General features: G+C 35.0%; 1 protein-coding gene across 9 annotated transcripts in view; it reads right to left on the bottom strand.

Annotated features, from left to right (window-relative positions):
- Nucleotides 1-1,214: 1,214 nt before the first annotated feature.
- The window catches only part of LOC124213220 (Kinesin heavy chain 73), a 34,044-nt gene continuing 15,210 nt past the window's right edge, over nt 1,215-20,048 (bottom strand). Inside the window, exons 12-29 of one of the 9 annotated variants that reach the window (XM_046614280.2) lie at nt 19,628-19,804; nt 19,023-19,548; nt 17,731-17,955; nt 17,365-17,631; nt 17,069-17,251; nt 16,714-16,905; nt 16,228-16,521; nt 15,930-16,105; nt 14,850-15,024; nt 12,777-12,794; nt 10,842-10,916; nt 9,508-9,677; nt 8,213-8,552; nt 7,585-7,856; nt 7,236-7,419; nt 6,705-6,905; nt 6,044-6,220; nt 1,215-4,638 (exon numbers count right to left, since the gene is read on the bottom strand). In XM_046614280.2, coding sequence (XP_046470236.1) covers nt 4,550-4,638; nt 6,044-6,220; nt 6,705-6,905; nt 7,236-7,419; nt 7,585-7,856; nt 8,213-8,552; nt 9,508-9,677; nt 10,842-10,916; nt 12,777-12,794; nt 14,850-15,024; nt 15,930-16,105; nt 16,228-16,521; nt 16,714-16,905; nt 17,069-17,251; nt 17,365-17,631; nt 17,731-17,955; nt 19,023-19,548; nt 19,628-19,804 — 3,741 coding nt within the window. In that variant the 3' untranslated portion in view covers nt 1,215-4,549. The remainder of the gene's footprint in view (nt 4,639-6,043; nt 6,221-6,704; nt 6,906-7,235; nt 7,420-7,584; nt 7,857-8,212; nt 8,553-9,507; nt 9,678-10,841; nt 10,917-12,776; nt 12,795-14,849; nt 15,025-15,929; nt 16,106-16,227; nt 16,522-16,713; nt 16,906-17,068; nt 17,252-17,364; nt 17,632-17,730; nt 17,956-19,022; nt 19,549-19,627; nt 19,805-20,048) is intronic. The other 8 variants (XM_046614281.2, XM_046614284.2, XM_046614282.2 and 5 more) reach the window with 8 other exon arrangements.

The raw sequence follows: 20,048 nt of genomic DNA, 5'->3' as shown, positions 1-20,048 counted from the left end.
TATATACATACACATAAACTGAGAATCTAGTTAGGGTAAAAACAGGTTAATCGACGATTACATATACATATGTGAGTGTATATAAGTATTTATATACTAAAATTTATGGTAGAAATGGACACTATCTTAATCATGGGATGGAATAGGGCTTCAACAGCTGCCAATGCTAAATGCGTTGTCGTGCAAGAAGCTCAAATCTGTTAATTGCGACCCCGGTGGTTTTCACTGAAAAGTATTCAAAACCCGCTTGAAACCGATCCGATTTCAAGTATTTCATAATTTATTTTTGAATGGAATTGAGGAATTACACATTATTCGAACTTCCAATGGCTCGGGAAAACAATTCAGAAAAAACAAGTACACACCAGTGGACGCACAAGCGGTTAAATAAAAAAAACATACGGAGATCTCAACAATTCTTTCTACCAAATAATTGTCTGACAGACAGAAAATCCCTCTACGTATCCCAAGATATACTCACCAATCGATTTTATTCCTACGCCACGGAGTCGAACCAATTCAAAACAGTCGTGAAGGTATTCCAATGCACAGACAGAGCAATCTGATGTCAGTGGTAAACGCCGTTAATTCAACTTTACTCTCAAGATAGAAATATATCACAAATCTTGGGGATTTTATAAACACGTGTTCATAATTTAAACCAGAAATTTTCACATATTTGCACATAAAATTTTTTCCCATTTTCTGTTTCTCTTATTTTGCAGATCGCAATGTACTAAAATTGAGCTTAGTTCAATCTTGCCAGTCTCGCACAAAGGATTCACCTGAATATTGAGAACTGGTGTTTTGGGCTCTGTTGCCACTGTCTCATTTTTGCATGAGATACCACTCGCTACTTGCTGAGTGCGAAAACTGATTGTTGAGCTGATACAAAAATTGAAGCGTCTGAACTACGGCCATTGTTGATTATGCACCATCTATGAAATGTTAGCTGCCACCAAAAGACGTTTTAAAACTTTTACATCGTTATTTCACGCTATATACGTTCACAATATGAGAAATTGCAAAATACCTTCTCGTCTTCGAGAATTTACGAGCTGACGACTATCTTATTTATCCGAGTCTACTTAATATTGAGAAGAACATGTTTAATATCGAGAAACGATTAAAATCGACCCAAGTCTTAATTTCCCAATCTACAGCCGAAAAGTTGAAATAAACGCTGGCTTGAATTCGAATAAATAAAATATAACTTTTGAAATAAATTTTTTATTATTTCCTCAGTTTTTCACCTGCGCAGACACGCATGTAGCAATGGTTGCAACGTTCAGGTATTATGCTTGCTTTAAGCTAGTACATGTTATACTTATGTGTTTGTGTGAAAATGTGTTTGAGTCTTTGTGTGTGTGTGTATGGGTGTATACGTGTTATTTCTTCAACAACCTTGATTACCAAAATGGACAGTGACCACATCAGCGCAACGTTTGCTCCACCCGATCGGCCCGAATTCAAATATATGTATAAGATGATAATCAATCAACAGTTACGGATGATGACGAGGATAATAATTAACAAATCACTTATAGTATTTATACTGATAATAATAGTAATAGCATTAACAATTAACGGTGAATCGGCGCGTATTTCAAGTGCTAATTCCGGCTTATTTATCCGATCTGATCCGACCCGATTTGAGAAAAGCGATCGTTGCACCGCGTAGGCGACTTATGTATAATAATTATGTATTTATAATAAATATTACATTTAATTAATAATTATTTCATTCGTTAGTCGTATATATATATATATATATATATACTTACTTATACATACATACAAGCATACATACATATATATATATATATATGTCTATCTATGCATGTACGTATGTATGTATGAGTAATTCGTAATAATATTGGTATTGTTCTAATTGGACAGGAATTGTTTGCTTGTTCTCTCTCAGTACATGATACAATGGACAAATTTAATATTTAATCTAAAATTATATGTATGTATATGTATAATATAATAATATTAGGTAGGTACGTTACAATTGATTTCATTCGTATCGAGTACTTAGCTAGAGTAAATCATTACCTAGCTTTCCACGTTATGTGGTCCACATAATAAAAATAATGATAATAATAATAATATTGAATTTACGGTTGCCGTATTAATTTTTTAAATCATTTTTATCCCAATTCATTTCATTTCATGTGAGCTGTACGTTGATAATCACATTGCTGTGGCTACTGCTAATTATCTAAAGCAACAATGATGCCAAAATATATTTTCATTTTTTTGTCTTTCTTTTTTTGCACAATCAAAGACTAGGTCAAAATTACATTAATTGCCACTGTATAATAATAATAATAATAATAATAATGATGATGATAATAATAGTAATGATTATAATAATAATAATAATAATACCCGAGCAAATTTTATTAACAATTAAACTAACACACAATCATCAATATATAATATATTTAATGAGTAGCTGTAATTTATTTATTATTATTATACGTGATAAAATTGAGATATTTAACAACAAAATTGAAGCAAAAAAAGAAAAAAAAACAGCCACCCGGAATTTTATGTTATTTTTAATTGTATTGTGTTGCATTAAAAAAAATATGATCATAAATTGAATTACAATTTCAATAAAGAAATAAGTTAAAATAAAGCTGTACCTAAATAATTAAACAAGCTCGTTTATTACTCTGTATCGGCTCCATTTTGATAATAATAATAATAGTAATAACAATAATAATAATAGGAATAATAATATTTAAATTAAGAAAATATATAACATAAGCTTGTAATTGCAAATATTAGCTTTATAGATGTCTCAATCTACAATTTTAAGCTGCTCAAAATTCAACCACAAAAGAAAAACAACCGTCAAACTTGCGTGTTTTTTTTTTGCCTATCACCACTGTATTCTAGTTATGTAGAATGATAGATCTTTTATCGTGTCTTGTAGCAGATAAATTATTACGTTTTAACCTAAAACAGTAATCAAAATAATATCAATAACTTGACAAGGAAATTATTCATATTTAGGTATGTATAATATGCAAGGGGAAATTATGTTACAGTAAAAAGAGGAACTCGATAGATTGCGCTAAAGAAATTAAAAACATAATATGAAACAAATCTGTATGTACATACATGTGTACATACACAGCAATATAGATTTATATATAAGTATTATATACATATAAAAAAATTAATTTAAAAAACTAAGTCGCTCAATGATAAATACATATATAAGTATAATACGATAAATATGTGTATACTTTTTGTCCCTCACAATTTTTTCGATTAATATACCAATTTAATTTGCTTTTATACCACTCTACACTAATGTGATTCCAATGTATTGCATTTTGTTTTTAGCCTTATTCTTATGATACCAGCTGCACTTAACCATTGCCGTAAAAACAAAAATTGTCCGAGAACAATTTTGGAAAGTGACCAGTTTCGTATTAATTATTTTCGCTCATTCATTCGATATTTATTTATTGATTTTTTTAATTGTTTGAATTTTTTTTCTGTTTTCCATTCTTTGACTGCGTTCTTGAAACGTCCCCAACTAATATTTTGTTAATGTACCCTTTACCGACGTGCAATGTAAATTTTTGTAAAAACATATGCAGAACAAAACACAACCTGCACATATGAAATGCTTTTGGAATTATCATTATTTTATTTTTTTAGCCGTTTTATAGTAATAAGAAAACTATAAGTGGATGTATTTGTGTAAGTTCGTTTAAAAAAATAAGACTTAGCTAAAATTCAAGTCAAAAATGGATTTAAAAAATCAATGTTAATATTGCGTTATATAAGTTATTAAATAATGTGGAATGATTATAGAAATTGGTTGAATTCTTGTGACTCGATTCATCATGACGATACACTGTCTGCGTAATGATCATGTATATCGATACTATTCTATACACAATACGACGACGACAACGCGAAATATTATACTTTGCTGTCATATGTGTTCCATGTTTTGTTTGTTTAGTAATTTATTTTATTATTTTCTATTGCAACTGACTGACTGTGAATGAAGGAATTGTAAACATCGTAATAATAGTAACAATAATGATAATAATCTGTTATGTGTATGTATTTGTGTAACACATATATACATCTCGATCATTGGTATCTCTTGACAGTTATTTCCATCTCGCTCCTGCCACTTTTACTCAATTCTTTTTTTCTTGTCCCACATACTATGTCGATGATGAATAAATATAATGATAAGTAGCAATAATAACAATAATAATGATTCATTTATAATTATTTCTCTCATTATTATTATTATTAGATACTTTTGCACTACCTTAAATAAATCTATTTATCATATGGGGTTGGAAACACCGTAATTGCTACACGTGTGGCAGGGCATTGTACATATATATGTAGCGATATACACTAGTTCACGTATACGTAATTAAATTAAGTTCAAGTTTTTGAATATTAATTGGTATATGACGGAGCGAGTTGGCTTTGTTTTCATATTAGATTGCATATTTATCCTTCGGTGACGCAGCAATTTATTTTATTTAAATTTATTTCATTTGCTTCGTGGTGAAGATCTCATACCAACTGTTGAAAGACCTTCTCCTCGACTCCGACTTCGATGTAACGAGTGGAGGCCTTCTCCTAAGAGTTGAGAAAAAAACACAAATAGAAGTAAAGAAAAAAAAAATAAGACATGTACGGTATTTGATTGGAACTCGAAGTCCGAAAATATTTAATCCCACAAATTCTAACCACGGTCAATACAGGTCTTGCAACGAAGTCGAATTTTAGTGGTTGGGAGTTGTACCCTTAGTGTCCACTTTTCTTTCAACGCTTTTCATCCATAGTAATGCCACTGCGTATCGCTACAACGCATGTTCTGAGTGCAGTATGAAAAGAGACAGGATGTTACTTCTGTCTCTGTTACACACTGTACCGATCTACCCATGGTGCCCATTGCGGTCATAGATCAATATTAAAACCACACCATTAAGCGAACATACTCCCACCAACATCGTTACAAGACCTGTATGTAAGACCGTGATCCTGAGACACTATTTTTCACTCTATATGTAGATTATTCATTCAAAAATAAAAGAAATTGGCATAATTTGATATTTTCAAATCTTTTTTAGGATTTTCAATCATTTCTTGATCCAGTTTCTGCTTTTTGAACACTTTCGTTGACTGAGGATATACGAAGACCTTGTGGACTTTGCACCGTGGGTAAAGGCAAGGTAAGGGAAGCTGAGGAACAGGGGGGCAATTGCAATACTGTGCTATGCAGAGCAATAGAATTATCCCCGGATGAAAGTTGGACCCACCCAGCCGAAGGAAGTATTAGCCCAGGGCTAAACGTCTTTAGATATCTTCAGTCAACAATACTGTAGTATTGTTGCGTGGCTTTGGAGCGTAGTTGCAAAAAAAAAGTAGCCCAAGATTGGTAAAAATAGTTGTAAGCTCAGTCTTTCGTGTCCAATGGTTCATTGCTTATTACTTTTAAAAAAAAATGGCGACGTTAGCCGTATTGTGTATGTGTTTTTTTCATAGTCTGCCATCAGAGGTTAAGTTTGATTTGTTGCTGGTCAATCCCACACTATGGAAATACATATATTGTATTTTTTAATGCGATTAGCTGTTAACGGAATTCCATAGTGGTCATTTTTCTGCAAGCTTCCGGCGAATACTAGTACATCTAGCTTCAAGTTTGCGAGACTGCATCCTTGCACTTTCAGACTCCCTTTCTCCTCTTACCACATGCAAGGACAACCCGATTCGCGACATCAGGCCTCCCTATTCTCCTTGTTAGTATGATCGGTATCTCAGATCGGATATACACATGCCAAAAGAATGATCTGGGCATGCATGAATAGTTACTTAGGCAATCAACTTGTCGGATTTCCTCAACTTGTCACCACGTTCGGGTACCACTTTTGCTCCTTCTGTCATCACGGTGTTTAATCTACTTACTCTTACTCCCTGACCTCAATGATCCCAAGCTATTGATAATAATCAACACCATCTTGACCTAAATTGTGCCTCTTACCTCTGCTGGCACTCCTGCGCATTGACGCACTTGGTGGCGGGGTTGTTTCCTGTTTGGTGTAGGACCGCAAAGCCCTGCCTCGTCTGTCCTGAATCAGTTTGTCAACTTTAACGAATATCCCATATTTCGGTCGGCACGTGAAATACCTGTGGCCTTGTACAGTGCCATCATTTTTCCCTGAAAGAAAATTTAAAACCACGTCCAAAACATGATACGATGCAAATAGGAATGGCAATTGTTCTTTGAGCGTCATGTCACGATGAATATAGGGGAAAGTGGAACAGTGCCGGTCCGTGGGGCCAGATAGGAATCGGCAGAAAGACGAAAATAGTTTTTTTTTTTTCTGATTTGCAGTTGAATATAAGGTTCCACGTAAATATAATTTCTTTTCAGACGCCCTCTAGAATTTCTTGAAATACCGTAAACGTTATAAGAACCATTGAACCTTTTCGAGAAATAATAAAGAATTTTTCTGTACTGTTCTCTCTGAAAACTGTTCAAAAACATTGTATATTTGTGAGTAATTTCTAAAAAAAAAAAAAAAGGTATGAGTAATTAGCAAGCGTTTTTTTCATCTCGCTAATTTTAATAGGATTTGCTTCGAAATTAGAAATGTTTCTTTGAGTCTTGGTGGTCTTTCGAAATACGCTTTTGAATTCACCTGTCGGAGCATCCAATTCAACACCGATCCAGTTTCCAGAGGCGAATTCCGTAGCGCCAACATATGCTATGACACCGGAGGAGCTGTAGGGGCGCACCAAAACCGATTCACCAACGATCACCCAATCGGGCAACGGAGTCTCGATTCTCGTCAGATCAGGCCGGGACCCAAACGCTGAACTTTTGTCGCTTGTATCATCTACTGAACAGGAAGAACGATATTACAAAATGAAATCTATGCCATTGTTAGATTTCTCTCATGAAATATTTTAAAGTAATGTTCAATGACAAACAATGTGGCACTCCAGTAATCTGTAGCAAGAAAATTGAACTGGCAGGATATTCCATCGGGACAGCTCTTAAAAAAATTTCTGGATGCCAAAGTGTAATATTTCATTGTATGTCAAAAAAAAGAATTTTGCCAAATAAACGGATTCATTTTTATAAATGATAATTTGCTAAAACTGAGAAAATACAAAACAATCAATCAATCAATCAATCAATCAATCAATCAATCAATCTATCTACCCACCGTCAATTCTTTCCGAAGAACTGTTGTCCCCATTTTCATAAGGCATTCCAGGTTGTAAAGACTGTTCCAAACGAGCAGCCGCCTTGCTTTCCGATAACTGGGGACGGACCATTGGAAACGATGCTCGATGTTGATAGCTAGTAGGCCTTGCATTACCACCGGAAGTTTTTCTCCTTCTGACAACCTGACACAGGTTGAAAATTTAAAAAACAAACCATCATTATAATTATTATCCAAGATATAACTGATAATTATCCTTGTCAATTAGAATAATTTTTATATTTTGAAGCTTCTCTGCAGGTTCGATGAATTATTATCACTATTATTATTCTTCAAATTTCTCGCTTACTTTGCCAGGGGTTAATTTTGAGCGAACAACTGAGGTTCCATCAGCAGGACTATCATTGTCGGAGTTCGAAGCATGGCTGACTTCGATTTCAACTTTCTTATCATTGTCGTTTTTCTCTTCTCGATCCTGATTCGCCATAGCTTCACTGCTCTGTTCGGTGTTGGCTTTGTTCATCGTGTTGTCATTGTTATCCCTTTCAAGTTCAACGACGTTTTCGTTCGCATCTTCCATGTAGGTGTCTTGATTTTGGTCCAAGCAATCCCTAGTCAATTCTGTTGGATTCGAAAGTAATACTAATAAGGATATGAAAATTCTTGTACAAGATATTGGAGTAATTCTTGTAAAGCAGCCATTACATAAATCACTTCGAAACTGTTTTTTAAGTTCAACGGGCATCAGTGTTAATCTAAAATTTTCTGCAGATCTGCTTATTTCCAATTTTTTTACTTTTCGCAGCTCTAGCCACATGATTGTTCTCTGAATATTATACGGCTCTCCTGCTGGACAGCATAAAATAAGTCAAAAGCCGGGTACTCACAGGATATCCGGCATAGCCCTAAATTTTTCTCAGATCAAACCCTAAAAAATCTTAAAACCAACGTCAACAGGACGATTTGCGAAAACTGACCTGTCGCATGGCCGTCGTCGTTTTGGCCAACACTGATACCACCGAGTGTTGTATTCAGGTCCTCTGAATGCTCCTCAGGTGTCTCTTCGACCAAAGAGCTGTCCATCTTGTCTGTCCTTTTGTAATCCAGGAGGTTACGGTATTCCAAATCTGGAGTCTCATCAACGCTGATTGATTTTATGGATATCGAATCTTCTGATGTTAAATTTGTCGACGAAACTGCTTGGGAACCGTATCCACTGCTGCTCATACTTGGTGTGTTTATCTTTGTTGATTGAAGCTCGACAAGAGAATCCAACGTCCGCGATGTCGTTAATGGCTTAATTGGCTTCGTCGATGGCTAAAAAACAATTAAAGTAATCATTGATTACCACAAAAATGTTAAAGTAGATCTTTTGCATGCGGATAGAATCTTTCGTTCTTTCAACATATTTTTATTTTCGCCAATTTCTAAATTTTTAAAACGATCAAGCATTTTGTAATTGAGAAAAACTCTAGGACTTAATGATTTTAAAAAATTGCGTGGGATAACAGATTCTTCAATACTTCAAGGATTTTATAGATTTCATCAATTTCAATAGATTTTACTCAACTTTGTACAAAAAAAAACTTCAAAGGATTTCATTCAACTTCGCGAAATTCTCAGAACTTCAAAAGATTCCGCAAAGTTACGTCAGACTTCATAAAATTTTATAGGACTTCACGGTATTTTACCAACTTAGAAGCGTTACATAGAACTCCAAGGGATACATCAACTTTTATCAGATTTTACACAACTCCATAGGAAAAGATTTTTTAACATTCCAACGGATTTCACAATATTTCAAAGAATTCAGTAAAACGTCAGGGATTTACGGGATTTCATGAGATTTTACAGAACTTTGTGAGATTTCAAGGCATTTCATAAAATTTTATGTAACTTCAGGAGAGTGAGCTAAAAGACTTTACAAAACTCCAAAGATTTGATGAGACTTGAAGGATTCCATAGGACTTTAAACACAACTATTGTAAATGAACCCCTCAAAAAAAACTTAAATTAATTACATTGAAATGTAGACTTGTTTAAAATATGAAAATATTCAACATGGAAATCACGTTGCTAATACCAATGAAATTATGCCACAAAATAAAAGAGAAACAATTATTTGCTAGTACAAAATTTTTTTCTTGACTGACATAATTTCCGATCATTCCTAGTGTACGAACAAACACTTCTCGTAATAGATTTTAAAGTATTTTGGATTCAGATACTTGCTAGCAAACAGTTTATGAACAAACTTATCACCAATACTTACTTGGTACGCCTCATATTCTGAGTAACCGGTGTCGCTCTTGTCAGCATCGTCTTCTCGCGACGGCGAGTAAATTGGAGTTGGAGTAGCTGGTTGGTTAGCAGCATTTGACGTTTCTTCGTGAAGGGTAGTCATCCTGAGGCCAAGTTTTCCTGCGACGATGTTCGGCGATGCTACAAAAACAGTCTGTATTCTTTTTAGCACCAAAAACATCTCACAATTACGAAATTTCACACACTTCAGGGCCGATCTGGCCACAGATTTAAAAAGTTCAATCTATAATCTCCATTCCAGAACAAACTTTGTTGTACCAGAATTGAATTAATTGTGTTTTTAGGTTCCGGCTCACTAGCATTTCATTGTATTAAGTACAGTGCCAGGTCGGTTCTGAGAAACGACTACATAAAAATATGCAGGAAACAGAAGTAAAAATATAACGTGATCATGTCCAGAAAATAAAATAATAATAATACACCATGCTGTAAATTTTAAATATAATTATTCTATGATATTCCAAATTCAAATCGAAATATTTTTTCGCAGAATTTATATTACTGATATACATTTGAAAATATGAAACGGAAGATAATCAAGTTATAAAAAATAACTTTTGACAAAAGTTTAAGGTCAAATTGTAACTAACGTTCCTGAAACCCATTAAGATTCAATCTTCATTTGAAAGTGTGGATCTTTGTAAAATCACAAATGATATTAAAACCACTTATTTGAAATTGGAATACATTAGGCTGTGAAAATAAACAAAGTAGAATAAAGTTAAATATGATAACTACGAGGTGTAGAAACATTAAACTTGAACTACCCAGATAACTAAGTGTGTCAATGTAAAAAGGCTATGGTACCCCACCCGCTGTAATTTTCTTGCCTTGTCACCGAATAGTTTCTAAGAATAATTTTCGTACAGTAAATATACTGCACTACCTGTTGGATTATTTCCTAGTTATAGCAAGGCCTGCTTGCGTTAGGCGGATGTTTTATTGACCAATTTTGGTCAGAATAATTTATTCTAATTGCGATTAGCAATTGAGGACACACCTTGTTCTAATATTGCAAGCAATATTTTGCAAGCATTAATGTCATTTTGCTATAAAATTTAAATACACGTTGTTATCTGGGTAAAGTTTATAAACCAAGGCTGGAACAAAAAATATAAAAAGGAAAAACAAACTCCAACGAGAAAAAAACTACAACAGCAACCAACGCAGCCCTCTCAAACTGATTGCTTATCAAATGCGAAGGCAAAACTTCTAATCATCTGCTAGCAAAAAATGAATTTCAAGAAGGGTTCAAAAGAGCTGCGAATGGCGATTGTCACCTACACTTGGCAGAGGTGGACTGTTGCAGACGTGTCAGTGAGTTGAGATTCAGGTTCAAATTCAGGAATGTTGGTCTCGCTGAAACGAGACAGACCGATTTATTACGAGAATTCTCACTATCAAGCTACGGGCTAATTGTATTTTACATATTTACTTTAATAACAGTTTGCTAATAGAAATGGAAACAAAATGGAACAGAATTAAACTAATGGCGTGTAACTCTTCTTCTTAGGGAAAAAATATTATCTCATTCAAAGACTCTAGATTTTGCCGTTAAGTGGATTTAAACGTAATAAACTTTCATTTCGGAATACCTATCTTGTCTAAGGACTCGCAATTTTGTACATATTGAAGGAATACCATTATAATCTCCTTGATTAAATGTACTAACTTTATAACATACATGCAGTGCGGAAATGCTAGATATTTTATCCACGGGCTTTACGTCGCGTTCCATTTAGTGTTCAACATTATTTTCTAGAATTCACATAAATACTATCCTGAGAGAGTTAAAATTCGATATTTTCTGTCTATCTACTGTTTTTGGCAGTAACTTGGATACATTGGCATTAGTTGATAGTATATCCATAAATCTGAAGTACTGTATTATTAACGAAGCAAGAGTGTAACCGTTTACGATTAATTCGTTATTTTGCCTGACGTACAAGTGAATTTCACAAGCTAAATTTACAATTTCTACGACATTAGTAATTGTGAAGTGATATTCAAATTACTTCTGCCATCATACTATTTGTGATGAATTGTTGATAGATAACTATTGAAGCACAAAAACGATCGTGGAGCCAAAATGAAATTTGAAGTGGCTCAAAAGCGGCCATGTTGATTTTTCGCCACCTTGAGCAATTCACCTGAAGCCAAATATCTTCAAAACACTGCTTGTCTCAAGTTTCACACAAAGTTTTGTATCTCGTAAGGAATGATTACTGTACAACAAGGATTGAGAAAACAACCTTATATTGTTTGCGAGAATATAGAAGGCGAAATTCACATGTACGCGAGCATACAACATGATATATACATATATATTCAGTTCTCTTGCATATTATTCCATTATGTCGAGCATCCAACACGCGCACACACACATATACATTAAACATCAGTTATTGTCCAATAATAATTAATATACCTAATACAGCTGGTTCAATGGAAATCATTTCGTAAATGTGAGTTGAATATTGAGTAAAATTTTCTCGCTACATCCATCCAGTGTGGGCATCGAAATTGTAAAAAAAGTTTAAAATAGGAGCAAGATGATTTCCAGTGTGACTAGACAGCTGATGTGTATAAACAGCGGGCAATCATTCTTAATGTTTTGTGTTAAACAATTTCGTGGTAATTATTATACATATACTTGTATATTATACATATATATACAGTGGTGAACATGTCGTGGTATTACGATATTACGATACCGAGCAACAAACTAGATCAATTAATGAACAACTCAATGTGAGCCAAACTCGCTAATCGATTAAAATAAGGGCTTGCCAACTAGTAAAACATACATTGACGTGCAACTAGGTAATCAGCAATGATTAGAAACGATTTCAAATCAAACCAATAGAGTACAATTATTATTATTATTTTTTTTTTTTTTACAATGTTCAAGATGTGTGTGACAATGTTTTACACAATTTTGTGAGATATAAAACATAAAGTAATCAATTACTAACGCATGCTGTTTAATATAATTAGTTTTTTTCCGTTTTTGTTTCGTTTACAACCCCGAACATTGTTATAACAAATGTACAAAGCATACTTTACTTTTAGATGCAGGCGGCAAAATTGAATAAACAACAGACAGACTCAACCACTCACGAAACAGAGTTACTAATCATCATCATCATCATCACCATCATCATCATCGCCCGTAATCGTACGGCATCAATTAAATATCAAATCAAGACTCCATTTTACCTGAGTTCAGAATGGAGCCTTGGATGGGCCGAAATAGTGGTAGAAGTAGTAGTCGTAGTGTTAAACAGAGGAACAGACAAGTTGCATAAATTGATTAGTTTCTTATTAACGACAAGATTAATATTTTTTTTTATATAGAATTTATAAGACTTAAATTTAAAACTTGTTCACGCTCGTCAAGTGCCGAATGTAAAATTTATATCTTTCTTTTTCTTTTCTTTATCTTTTGTGTGATTGATAAGTGGTCAAGCTTTAGTGTTAATCACTAAAACACTAGGCAGACTTGTGAAAATGGCATTGCGATGCTCAACTTTACACTCCAAATCAATGGCAACAAAGTTCTCAAAGTATTAAAAGCAAATAATGCAACTTGATTGATGCGTAATTTCAATTCACAAATATATCAAGATTAAAATCCCTTGGATCGAAGATGAGCAAAGCGATGGTTACGTAGGTAACAACGTGACAAAAGCTGTAAGGTGAAAAAAAAAAATGAAAAACTTTAATGTGACCAGAATTATTTAGACAAGTTAATTGGCAATGTTGCTCATCGAAATAATCAACTATCGACTATAATTAATAGAAGTGGCAATTCTTTATTAACGGTGTTCATAATAGCAAATCACTAAAAAAAAATTGAGTACACTACACTTCACGAATTCGGGAGTTTCATGAGATTCATTGTTAGATTTCATAAGATTTCAACTGATTTCACGAACTTTAAAATATTTCATAAGACTTCAAAGATTTTAAATCTCTTAATATGGGAGTTCATGAAACTTATTTAGACCTCACAAGACTTTGAGGATTTCAAGACAATTGACAAGGCTTCATAGACTTCAATAAATTTCATACGATTTCGTAGGACATCAAGGATTTTGTAAGGCTTGAAACACCAGTATACATTGAAGTCCAAGAGTGATTGATACCTTGATATCAGCGTTCATTGCATTTTCATAGTAACGATAATAACAGTATTGATTATTTATCTTATCTTGAATCAAAATTACAACTTGAATTGCAAATCACAACAGAGATTGTGATGCCTAATATCACAGCTGAGGAATGAAAATGTGGACGATGATTGTAAACACAAAATATACCATGTAAGAGGGTTTTCTCACAAATAATAATCAAGTATCCCGTATCGATGCCTCTTTGAAAAATTATTTTGCTAGCTCGAAATATGAAAGGCAAGTGCTGATATAGAATTAAGGCGGATTTCATTATACCATAAAAATGAAATATAAATAAAGCATGGGTATAAATATCGTGTGGGTACAGGTAAAATGTAAGCAACATTAGTAAAAGAAATGGTGAAAATAGTAATACTATTATCATTAAAGCACGAATGTAATCGCAAATAGGGAAAAAAAGTTGACTGGGAACGTTGGTGAATTGCAAAAAATTTTTGTGAAAGAGTCAAATGTCGAAATATTGAGAAACACCACACAAGCCACATCTCAGAAGAAAACGGATATGATTAAATGTAACTAACACAGCTGAATCGTACTTAATGATAATAACAGTAATAATAGTAATAATAATGATGGTAACTTTAAGAAGACTTACAATTAAGCAGAAATGAGGAATGCAATTAAATATCAAATTAAGTATTGAAAAAAAATATAATTCCATTGTTAGTAGTTAAGAATCTGGAAAACCTGACGAACTGTAGTGCTTGGGTTTTGGTTTTTCAAGGCATAACGAACATTTGGAATTACAAGTAATAAATAATTATGAAAAGTGGAATTAATCATGATTAAAATTCTCTAGCCAGGAAATAACCGCAAGCTCTATGAGCTCTTAAAGACACGAAAAGCTCAGACAAATTCAAAGTGAAAAAAAAAATCATGGTCAAAAACGATGGTGACAACATATTTTTTCTTTATAAAGTCCGAAATTCTCAACAAATCGTATCTTTAAGAAAGCATAGAATATATAGCAACAATCGTAACACGATTTAAATAATTTGTTGATTTAATTATATTACGCTTATCATAATGTCATATTCTTTAGGTGTAATTATTTTTTGTTTCGCAATTAAAAAATTTATTTGATCAATTTTCTTACCGATTCCATACGGCTTCGGCGGTGTAGGTAAAAAATTACTGTCGTCATTTCTGATGTGACCCGTTGACGGCCTCCGTGGATAAGGCAGCCCGTTTAGTTCGGAATTTAGGTCTGTTACACTCTCCGAACGAGTAACGTTCACCAGTGAATCCATCGACGTATCAAATCTCATGATCTGTGATAATTGAAAGGACAATGTGGTTTAGCAATCAGAAGACACTACATATTACGTACAGGTAAAAAGGGGGTTGGTAAGATTTATATTAAACAAATGAGTATCTATGTGAACAATTTAGAAAAAAAAATATAGTAGATTGTGTGTCAAGGTGGCCAAGCAGGTTTTTTTTTTACTGAACATAAGTACACCATATGAATCATAGACATAGACTCGTGCTTGAACTGAAGATGAATATTGGAAACTTACAGGTTCTTTTTTTTTTTTATTCTAGAGTAAAAAAAAGTGCGCTTTTACTACAGAGTACTGAGAAACGCTCTTTTTTGTACTGTCGCAGAAACGATTGATCTACGTCCAAAGCACACGCATAAAGGACACGTAAACAATACTTGAGTTACATAAACAAATTTTCATGAAGGCTATTGTCTCGTTAATGTAATATACCTATTTTTTTGACTCAATTTTTAGCAGGAATTTACTTACGCTATTCTGAAATATAATTGATTATAATTTATAGTATTTGCGATTTTGTTTATTTTAGTAAAAATATTTGACGCATGGGACAAATCATAAACTTGATGTAAATGTAATTGCCCGCATGCTAATAATATTTACCAATTATATAAATTCTGAATATCTGTTCTCATTTTTGCGTTCGGAAATATGAAAATCTGATCATATTTAGCAATATTATGAGCTTGTGCCTAGTGTTACAAATTTCGTCTATGAAATGTGCGTAATTTTCACTAAAAGAATTTAAGTCTATGGAATGTCAGGGTATTGCAAAAAAAAAAAAAGTGGAACGTAATCAAAATACTAAAATTTCAACATTGACAATAACTTAGAATTTCAATGACATTAGGATTAGGAACCAAGCACTGCTGAAAATTAAAGGAAAAGCATACGGTGAGTCTGAGACGTCGAAGGGGCTGTAGTACCTGGGAGAAGTTTGGTACGCTTGCTGTTTTGCGCATCAAAGGCTGTCCCTGTGCCTGAAGGAGTTCCTTGACCGCGACGCTCTGCCTCAAGCGATCCAAGGTCAATATGCTCTCGACAGCAGAAACACCTCGCGTATATTTCTCTGGAATTAGGAAAATACAGTGAAAGATGAGCTGTCTGATGAATTGAAACTGAAAAATGAGGTGTACATGTTAGAATAGTAGGTATTTTTGAGATTCAAGCTGTCTGAATTATTCGACTTACCGATGTAAGTTTCACCATCAGACAAATTGCTGTCCTCGCCACTTGCTGCGATTTGAGCAAGACTTTCACGATCCTCAAGTTCTTCACTAGCCTTTGGTATGTTTGATACGACTTCATAAGTCACGCCGCTTTGCGATAACCCATCTGTTCGAACTATCCGTTTAAAAAATCTGTCTGTAATACTTTGCCGTTTGTAGATGTTTAGTGCTAGTCGCTTTCGTAGCACCAAATCCATCGGCGCTGGGTGTGACAGACGAACAGTCGTCTTCAAGATCAAGTAAACTCTTTCGTTTGCTAAAATTTCAAATGTTAAACTGTTTTAAAACCTTAACATGCTTCGTTTGTTGCATTGAGTATCAGTACCTGAGGTTGTAATGCAAATTCCTCTACAGTCGAAATTTAGAATTTTGGATGATTCTAAAATGCCAATGTTGAACGACTTAGCCTAAAACAAAGTTGAGCTTGATACAAATTTTTAAAACATACCTTCAGTGACTCGATTCAAGTTGACACTATCGTGTATACTAGAGTCCCAGGCGGCTATAGCACACACATCTTTTTCCAGATGTCGTATAATCGGCAGATTATAAAACTTGTTCCCATGCTCTTTTGGCAGTATAGAGTTCAATCCGGTAACGGAGACTTCTTCTCCTGACTGATGCGTTGATAGATCATCGGCTATGAAGCGATAAAACTTTAATTATTAGCTCTTAGTTTTATGGACGATACACAAGTGTCTTTTTGTAATCCATCAAGTTTGTACAATCAGTAAGTAAATTTATCTTCACTAGTATTCATTTGATCTCCCAGTAAATTCTCTACTCAATGTGTTATAACTCACCATTTAGATCGAGGAAGAGTACAGGAATGTGTGGCTCCATGCCTGGTGGAGGGATCCAGTCGGCCGGGGCACCAGGAATTCCTGATCCAGGAGTTGGGACGAGGACCGCATTCCGTTCTTCTGTGAGGCTGACCCACTGATCGAGAAGACTCTGTTCTCTCTCAACGTCCTGTTCTGTCTTATCTGCACGAAAAATCGCCGTATGGAAAGATAATTGGATGAACAGTTGAATCGAGTGATAGCAGCGAAATCAGTTTGAACAGGATGAATTAATTGACCAAGCAACAGAGGCTTACCTTGCTTGTCAATGAGCTTTGTGATGTGCTGATCCAAATACTGCCTCCTTCGCATCAAAGCTTCGCTCCACTTTTCCCGGAGAACGCTGAGATCTTCCTCTTGGTAGCTGTCCAAAGGTTTTTGAAGACGGTTTCTGACCGAAACGGAGCCGACAGCGACGTTCAAAATCGATTGACAAATAATCGGCAGTGTGCCGGAGTTCTGAACCGGTTTTACGCGGACTTGAATTCGCCGCTGCTGTCCTTGCCGGAGTTGGTAAACACCGCCTGAACAGGTTTGCAAGGTCAGAGAGGCAGTTCGAAAATTAGATAATTGCTTTACTTTTGTTTAAAAACAAAAAACCATATTGTTTCCGGTTACTTCACCTGTCAGCATATCAGGCTTGCTGACGACTTCGATTGGCGTGTATTCTCCCTGCTCATTCAGCTCCTGTATCTCGACCCAGAGCTCGATCTTCCTAGTCAATTCCGCCCACCGATCGGCTAGCGATCTTGCCTTAGCCAACTGTTGCTGCTCCACTTCCCAGCCTGGCTTACTTCGCGAGAACCCGGTGCTTCTGTGACCCCATACTTCTATGCTCAAAGCTCCTTCTGCAAAGGTGAATCAATCGTGAGTCATTATGAAAATCTGTTTCAAGGTTCATAAGTTATCACCGAAGTCAATGTGCCCTGATCCATAGAAATTGGTCCAACTATATGATTTTGTGACCGTTCTGAAATTAATAACAACTAAATGTTCCATATTTGAAATTATGGTTGCCATTTTTGAAGTACTATTCATTTTATAAATTCAACTGGATTAACTTGTGTTCGACTTTTGGAATCTTGATTTCGCAATGGCAGGCTTCACAGTGCTCAAGTCAGGTAATTTTTGGGGAAATAGCGAAAAGTTTTGTGAAAACAGGGAGGGAGGGGGGTTAATTAGGGTTTAAATTTTTTCTCACAGTACTGACTAAATAAAGCAAAATTAGATACACACTAGGATGTCCGTTATTTTGATCGTTTTGCAATTTTTTCGATTGAACCCCAAAAATATATTCATATCATAGAAAATATGTCCTGTACATATAAAAATTGACGGATAATATTAAGACGTGTTGGGGGGAGGGGGATTTAAATTTTGAATGTAAAATACATTGTAATTTTCAAAGTTCTATAATTATTTTTTTTCGTCAACTAAAATGGACTGAAAAGATCAATTTAATGTTTGACAAAAATGTTTATATTTCCAACTAAATGTAGGAACAAAATGAATGCACGTATTCCGTAGATAACGAAACTCAAATTAAAGCATAAAAATTATGGTTTCATGACATACAAGAGAGTTTTGAAATTCAATGCATTGTTCTATTTTTTTGTTCCTATGTTAAGTTGCAAGTATAAACATTGTTCTCAAGCATCAACTTTATTTTTTTTAGTCCCTTTTGGTTTATGAAGAAAAAGTAACCAACCGACAAAAATAGGAGGGTTTAGGGGGAAATTGACTGCTTTAAGGTAAATTTATGGGAAACCTTCAGTTTTAGAGTTTTTATAGGGGAAGAAAATAAAATAGGGTACTTTTAGGGAAATAGGGGGACCCACTATGTAGCCTGCAATGGTAATGTTCCGGAATTTCAAAACAGTCGAATAACGGTTGAGAAATTCAAAAAAACCGTTACCCGAACAGTGTTCCAGAAACTCGTCAGTGATGGGAATTGTGAAGTCTTTGGTGTGTTCAAATTTGAAGGCGAGGGAGTCTCTCTGCCCGGGAACTAAATGAGTAGCCGGTAATTCGGGGTTGACGACGGGCGGGACGACGATGGGCTCAGGATGTCCCCAAAAAATGTACTGACAGAATACAAAATGGCTGAGGGAGAGCGGCAGGCCACTAGCTTGTTTGATAGTTATTCTGCACGTAATGTGACTCGATTCTGAATAGTCCTCCTGCTCGGAAGACGCTGAGTCACCAGACGAAGCGTCCGAAGCTGCCTCGCAGATTCGATCTTGAGGAAATTGTCCGGACGTTCGACTGATCTCGACCTGAAGTCGACCAGCGACTTCGCCCTGCTGGCTGATGATTGGTGTGTGATAATCGAGTCTCACGTCGTGAAAGAGAACTTCCAGGAATATATTTGCTACTCCTATGAGGTTGTGATTCTCCTGGGACTCATAAAACGGGTCCTGAGTTTTACCCGGCAGTTCATCCTGCGTGGAGAAAGTTGTTACTTTTCCGAATCTCGCACGTTTTCGAATTTTCAAATTACGGCTGGGTTCAGGCTCTTACCTTGATGATCGGCAGTCGCTGATTATTATATGAGTCTTTTCTATCTTCGTACATGTCACGCATATCCACAAGCTTGTTCTCCAACTTCTCCATAGACCAAACTTGACTCCCCATATTCATTCGCTTCACCAGTATCGCCGGCTCGCTGACGAACGCCCCCCGCTGAAAGAACACACTCTACATGGTGGTAAGAGTGTTGAAAATCAAAATATAACCAATTAATAGAACTCAAGGAACTAAGGCAAATCTAGCGCAATGTGCATTTAATAAAATTAAGAATGCATCTGGTGTACAGTTCTTCAGGTGCGTCAGAACGAAGAAATTGACAAACAAAGGCAACTGGGCCTCAAGTTCTGATAAGCTTTATCAGAAAATAATTCTGTTGGTAGTGGAAAAAAAGTTAAATACCTTGTCCTGTCAT

The sequence above is a fragment of the Neodiprion pinetum genome, chromosome 2, assembly GCF_021155775.2.
Source record: "Neodiprion pinetum isolate iyNeoPine1 chromosome 2, iyNeoPine1.2, whole genome shotgun sequence".
Lineage (NCBI taxonomy): Eukaryota > Metazoa > Arthropoda > Insecta > Hymenoptera > Diprionidae > Neodiprion > Neodiprion pinetum.
The sequence above is the reverse complement of the archived record's forward strand: the minus strand, read 5'-3'. Positions and strand labels throughout refer to the sequence as shown.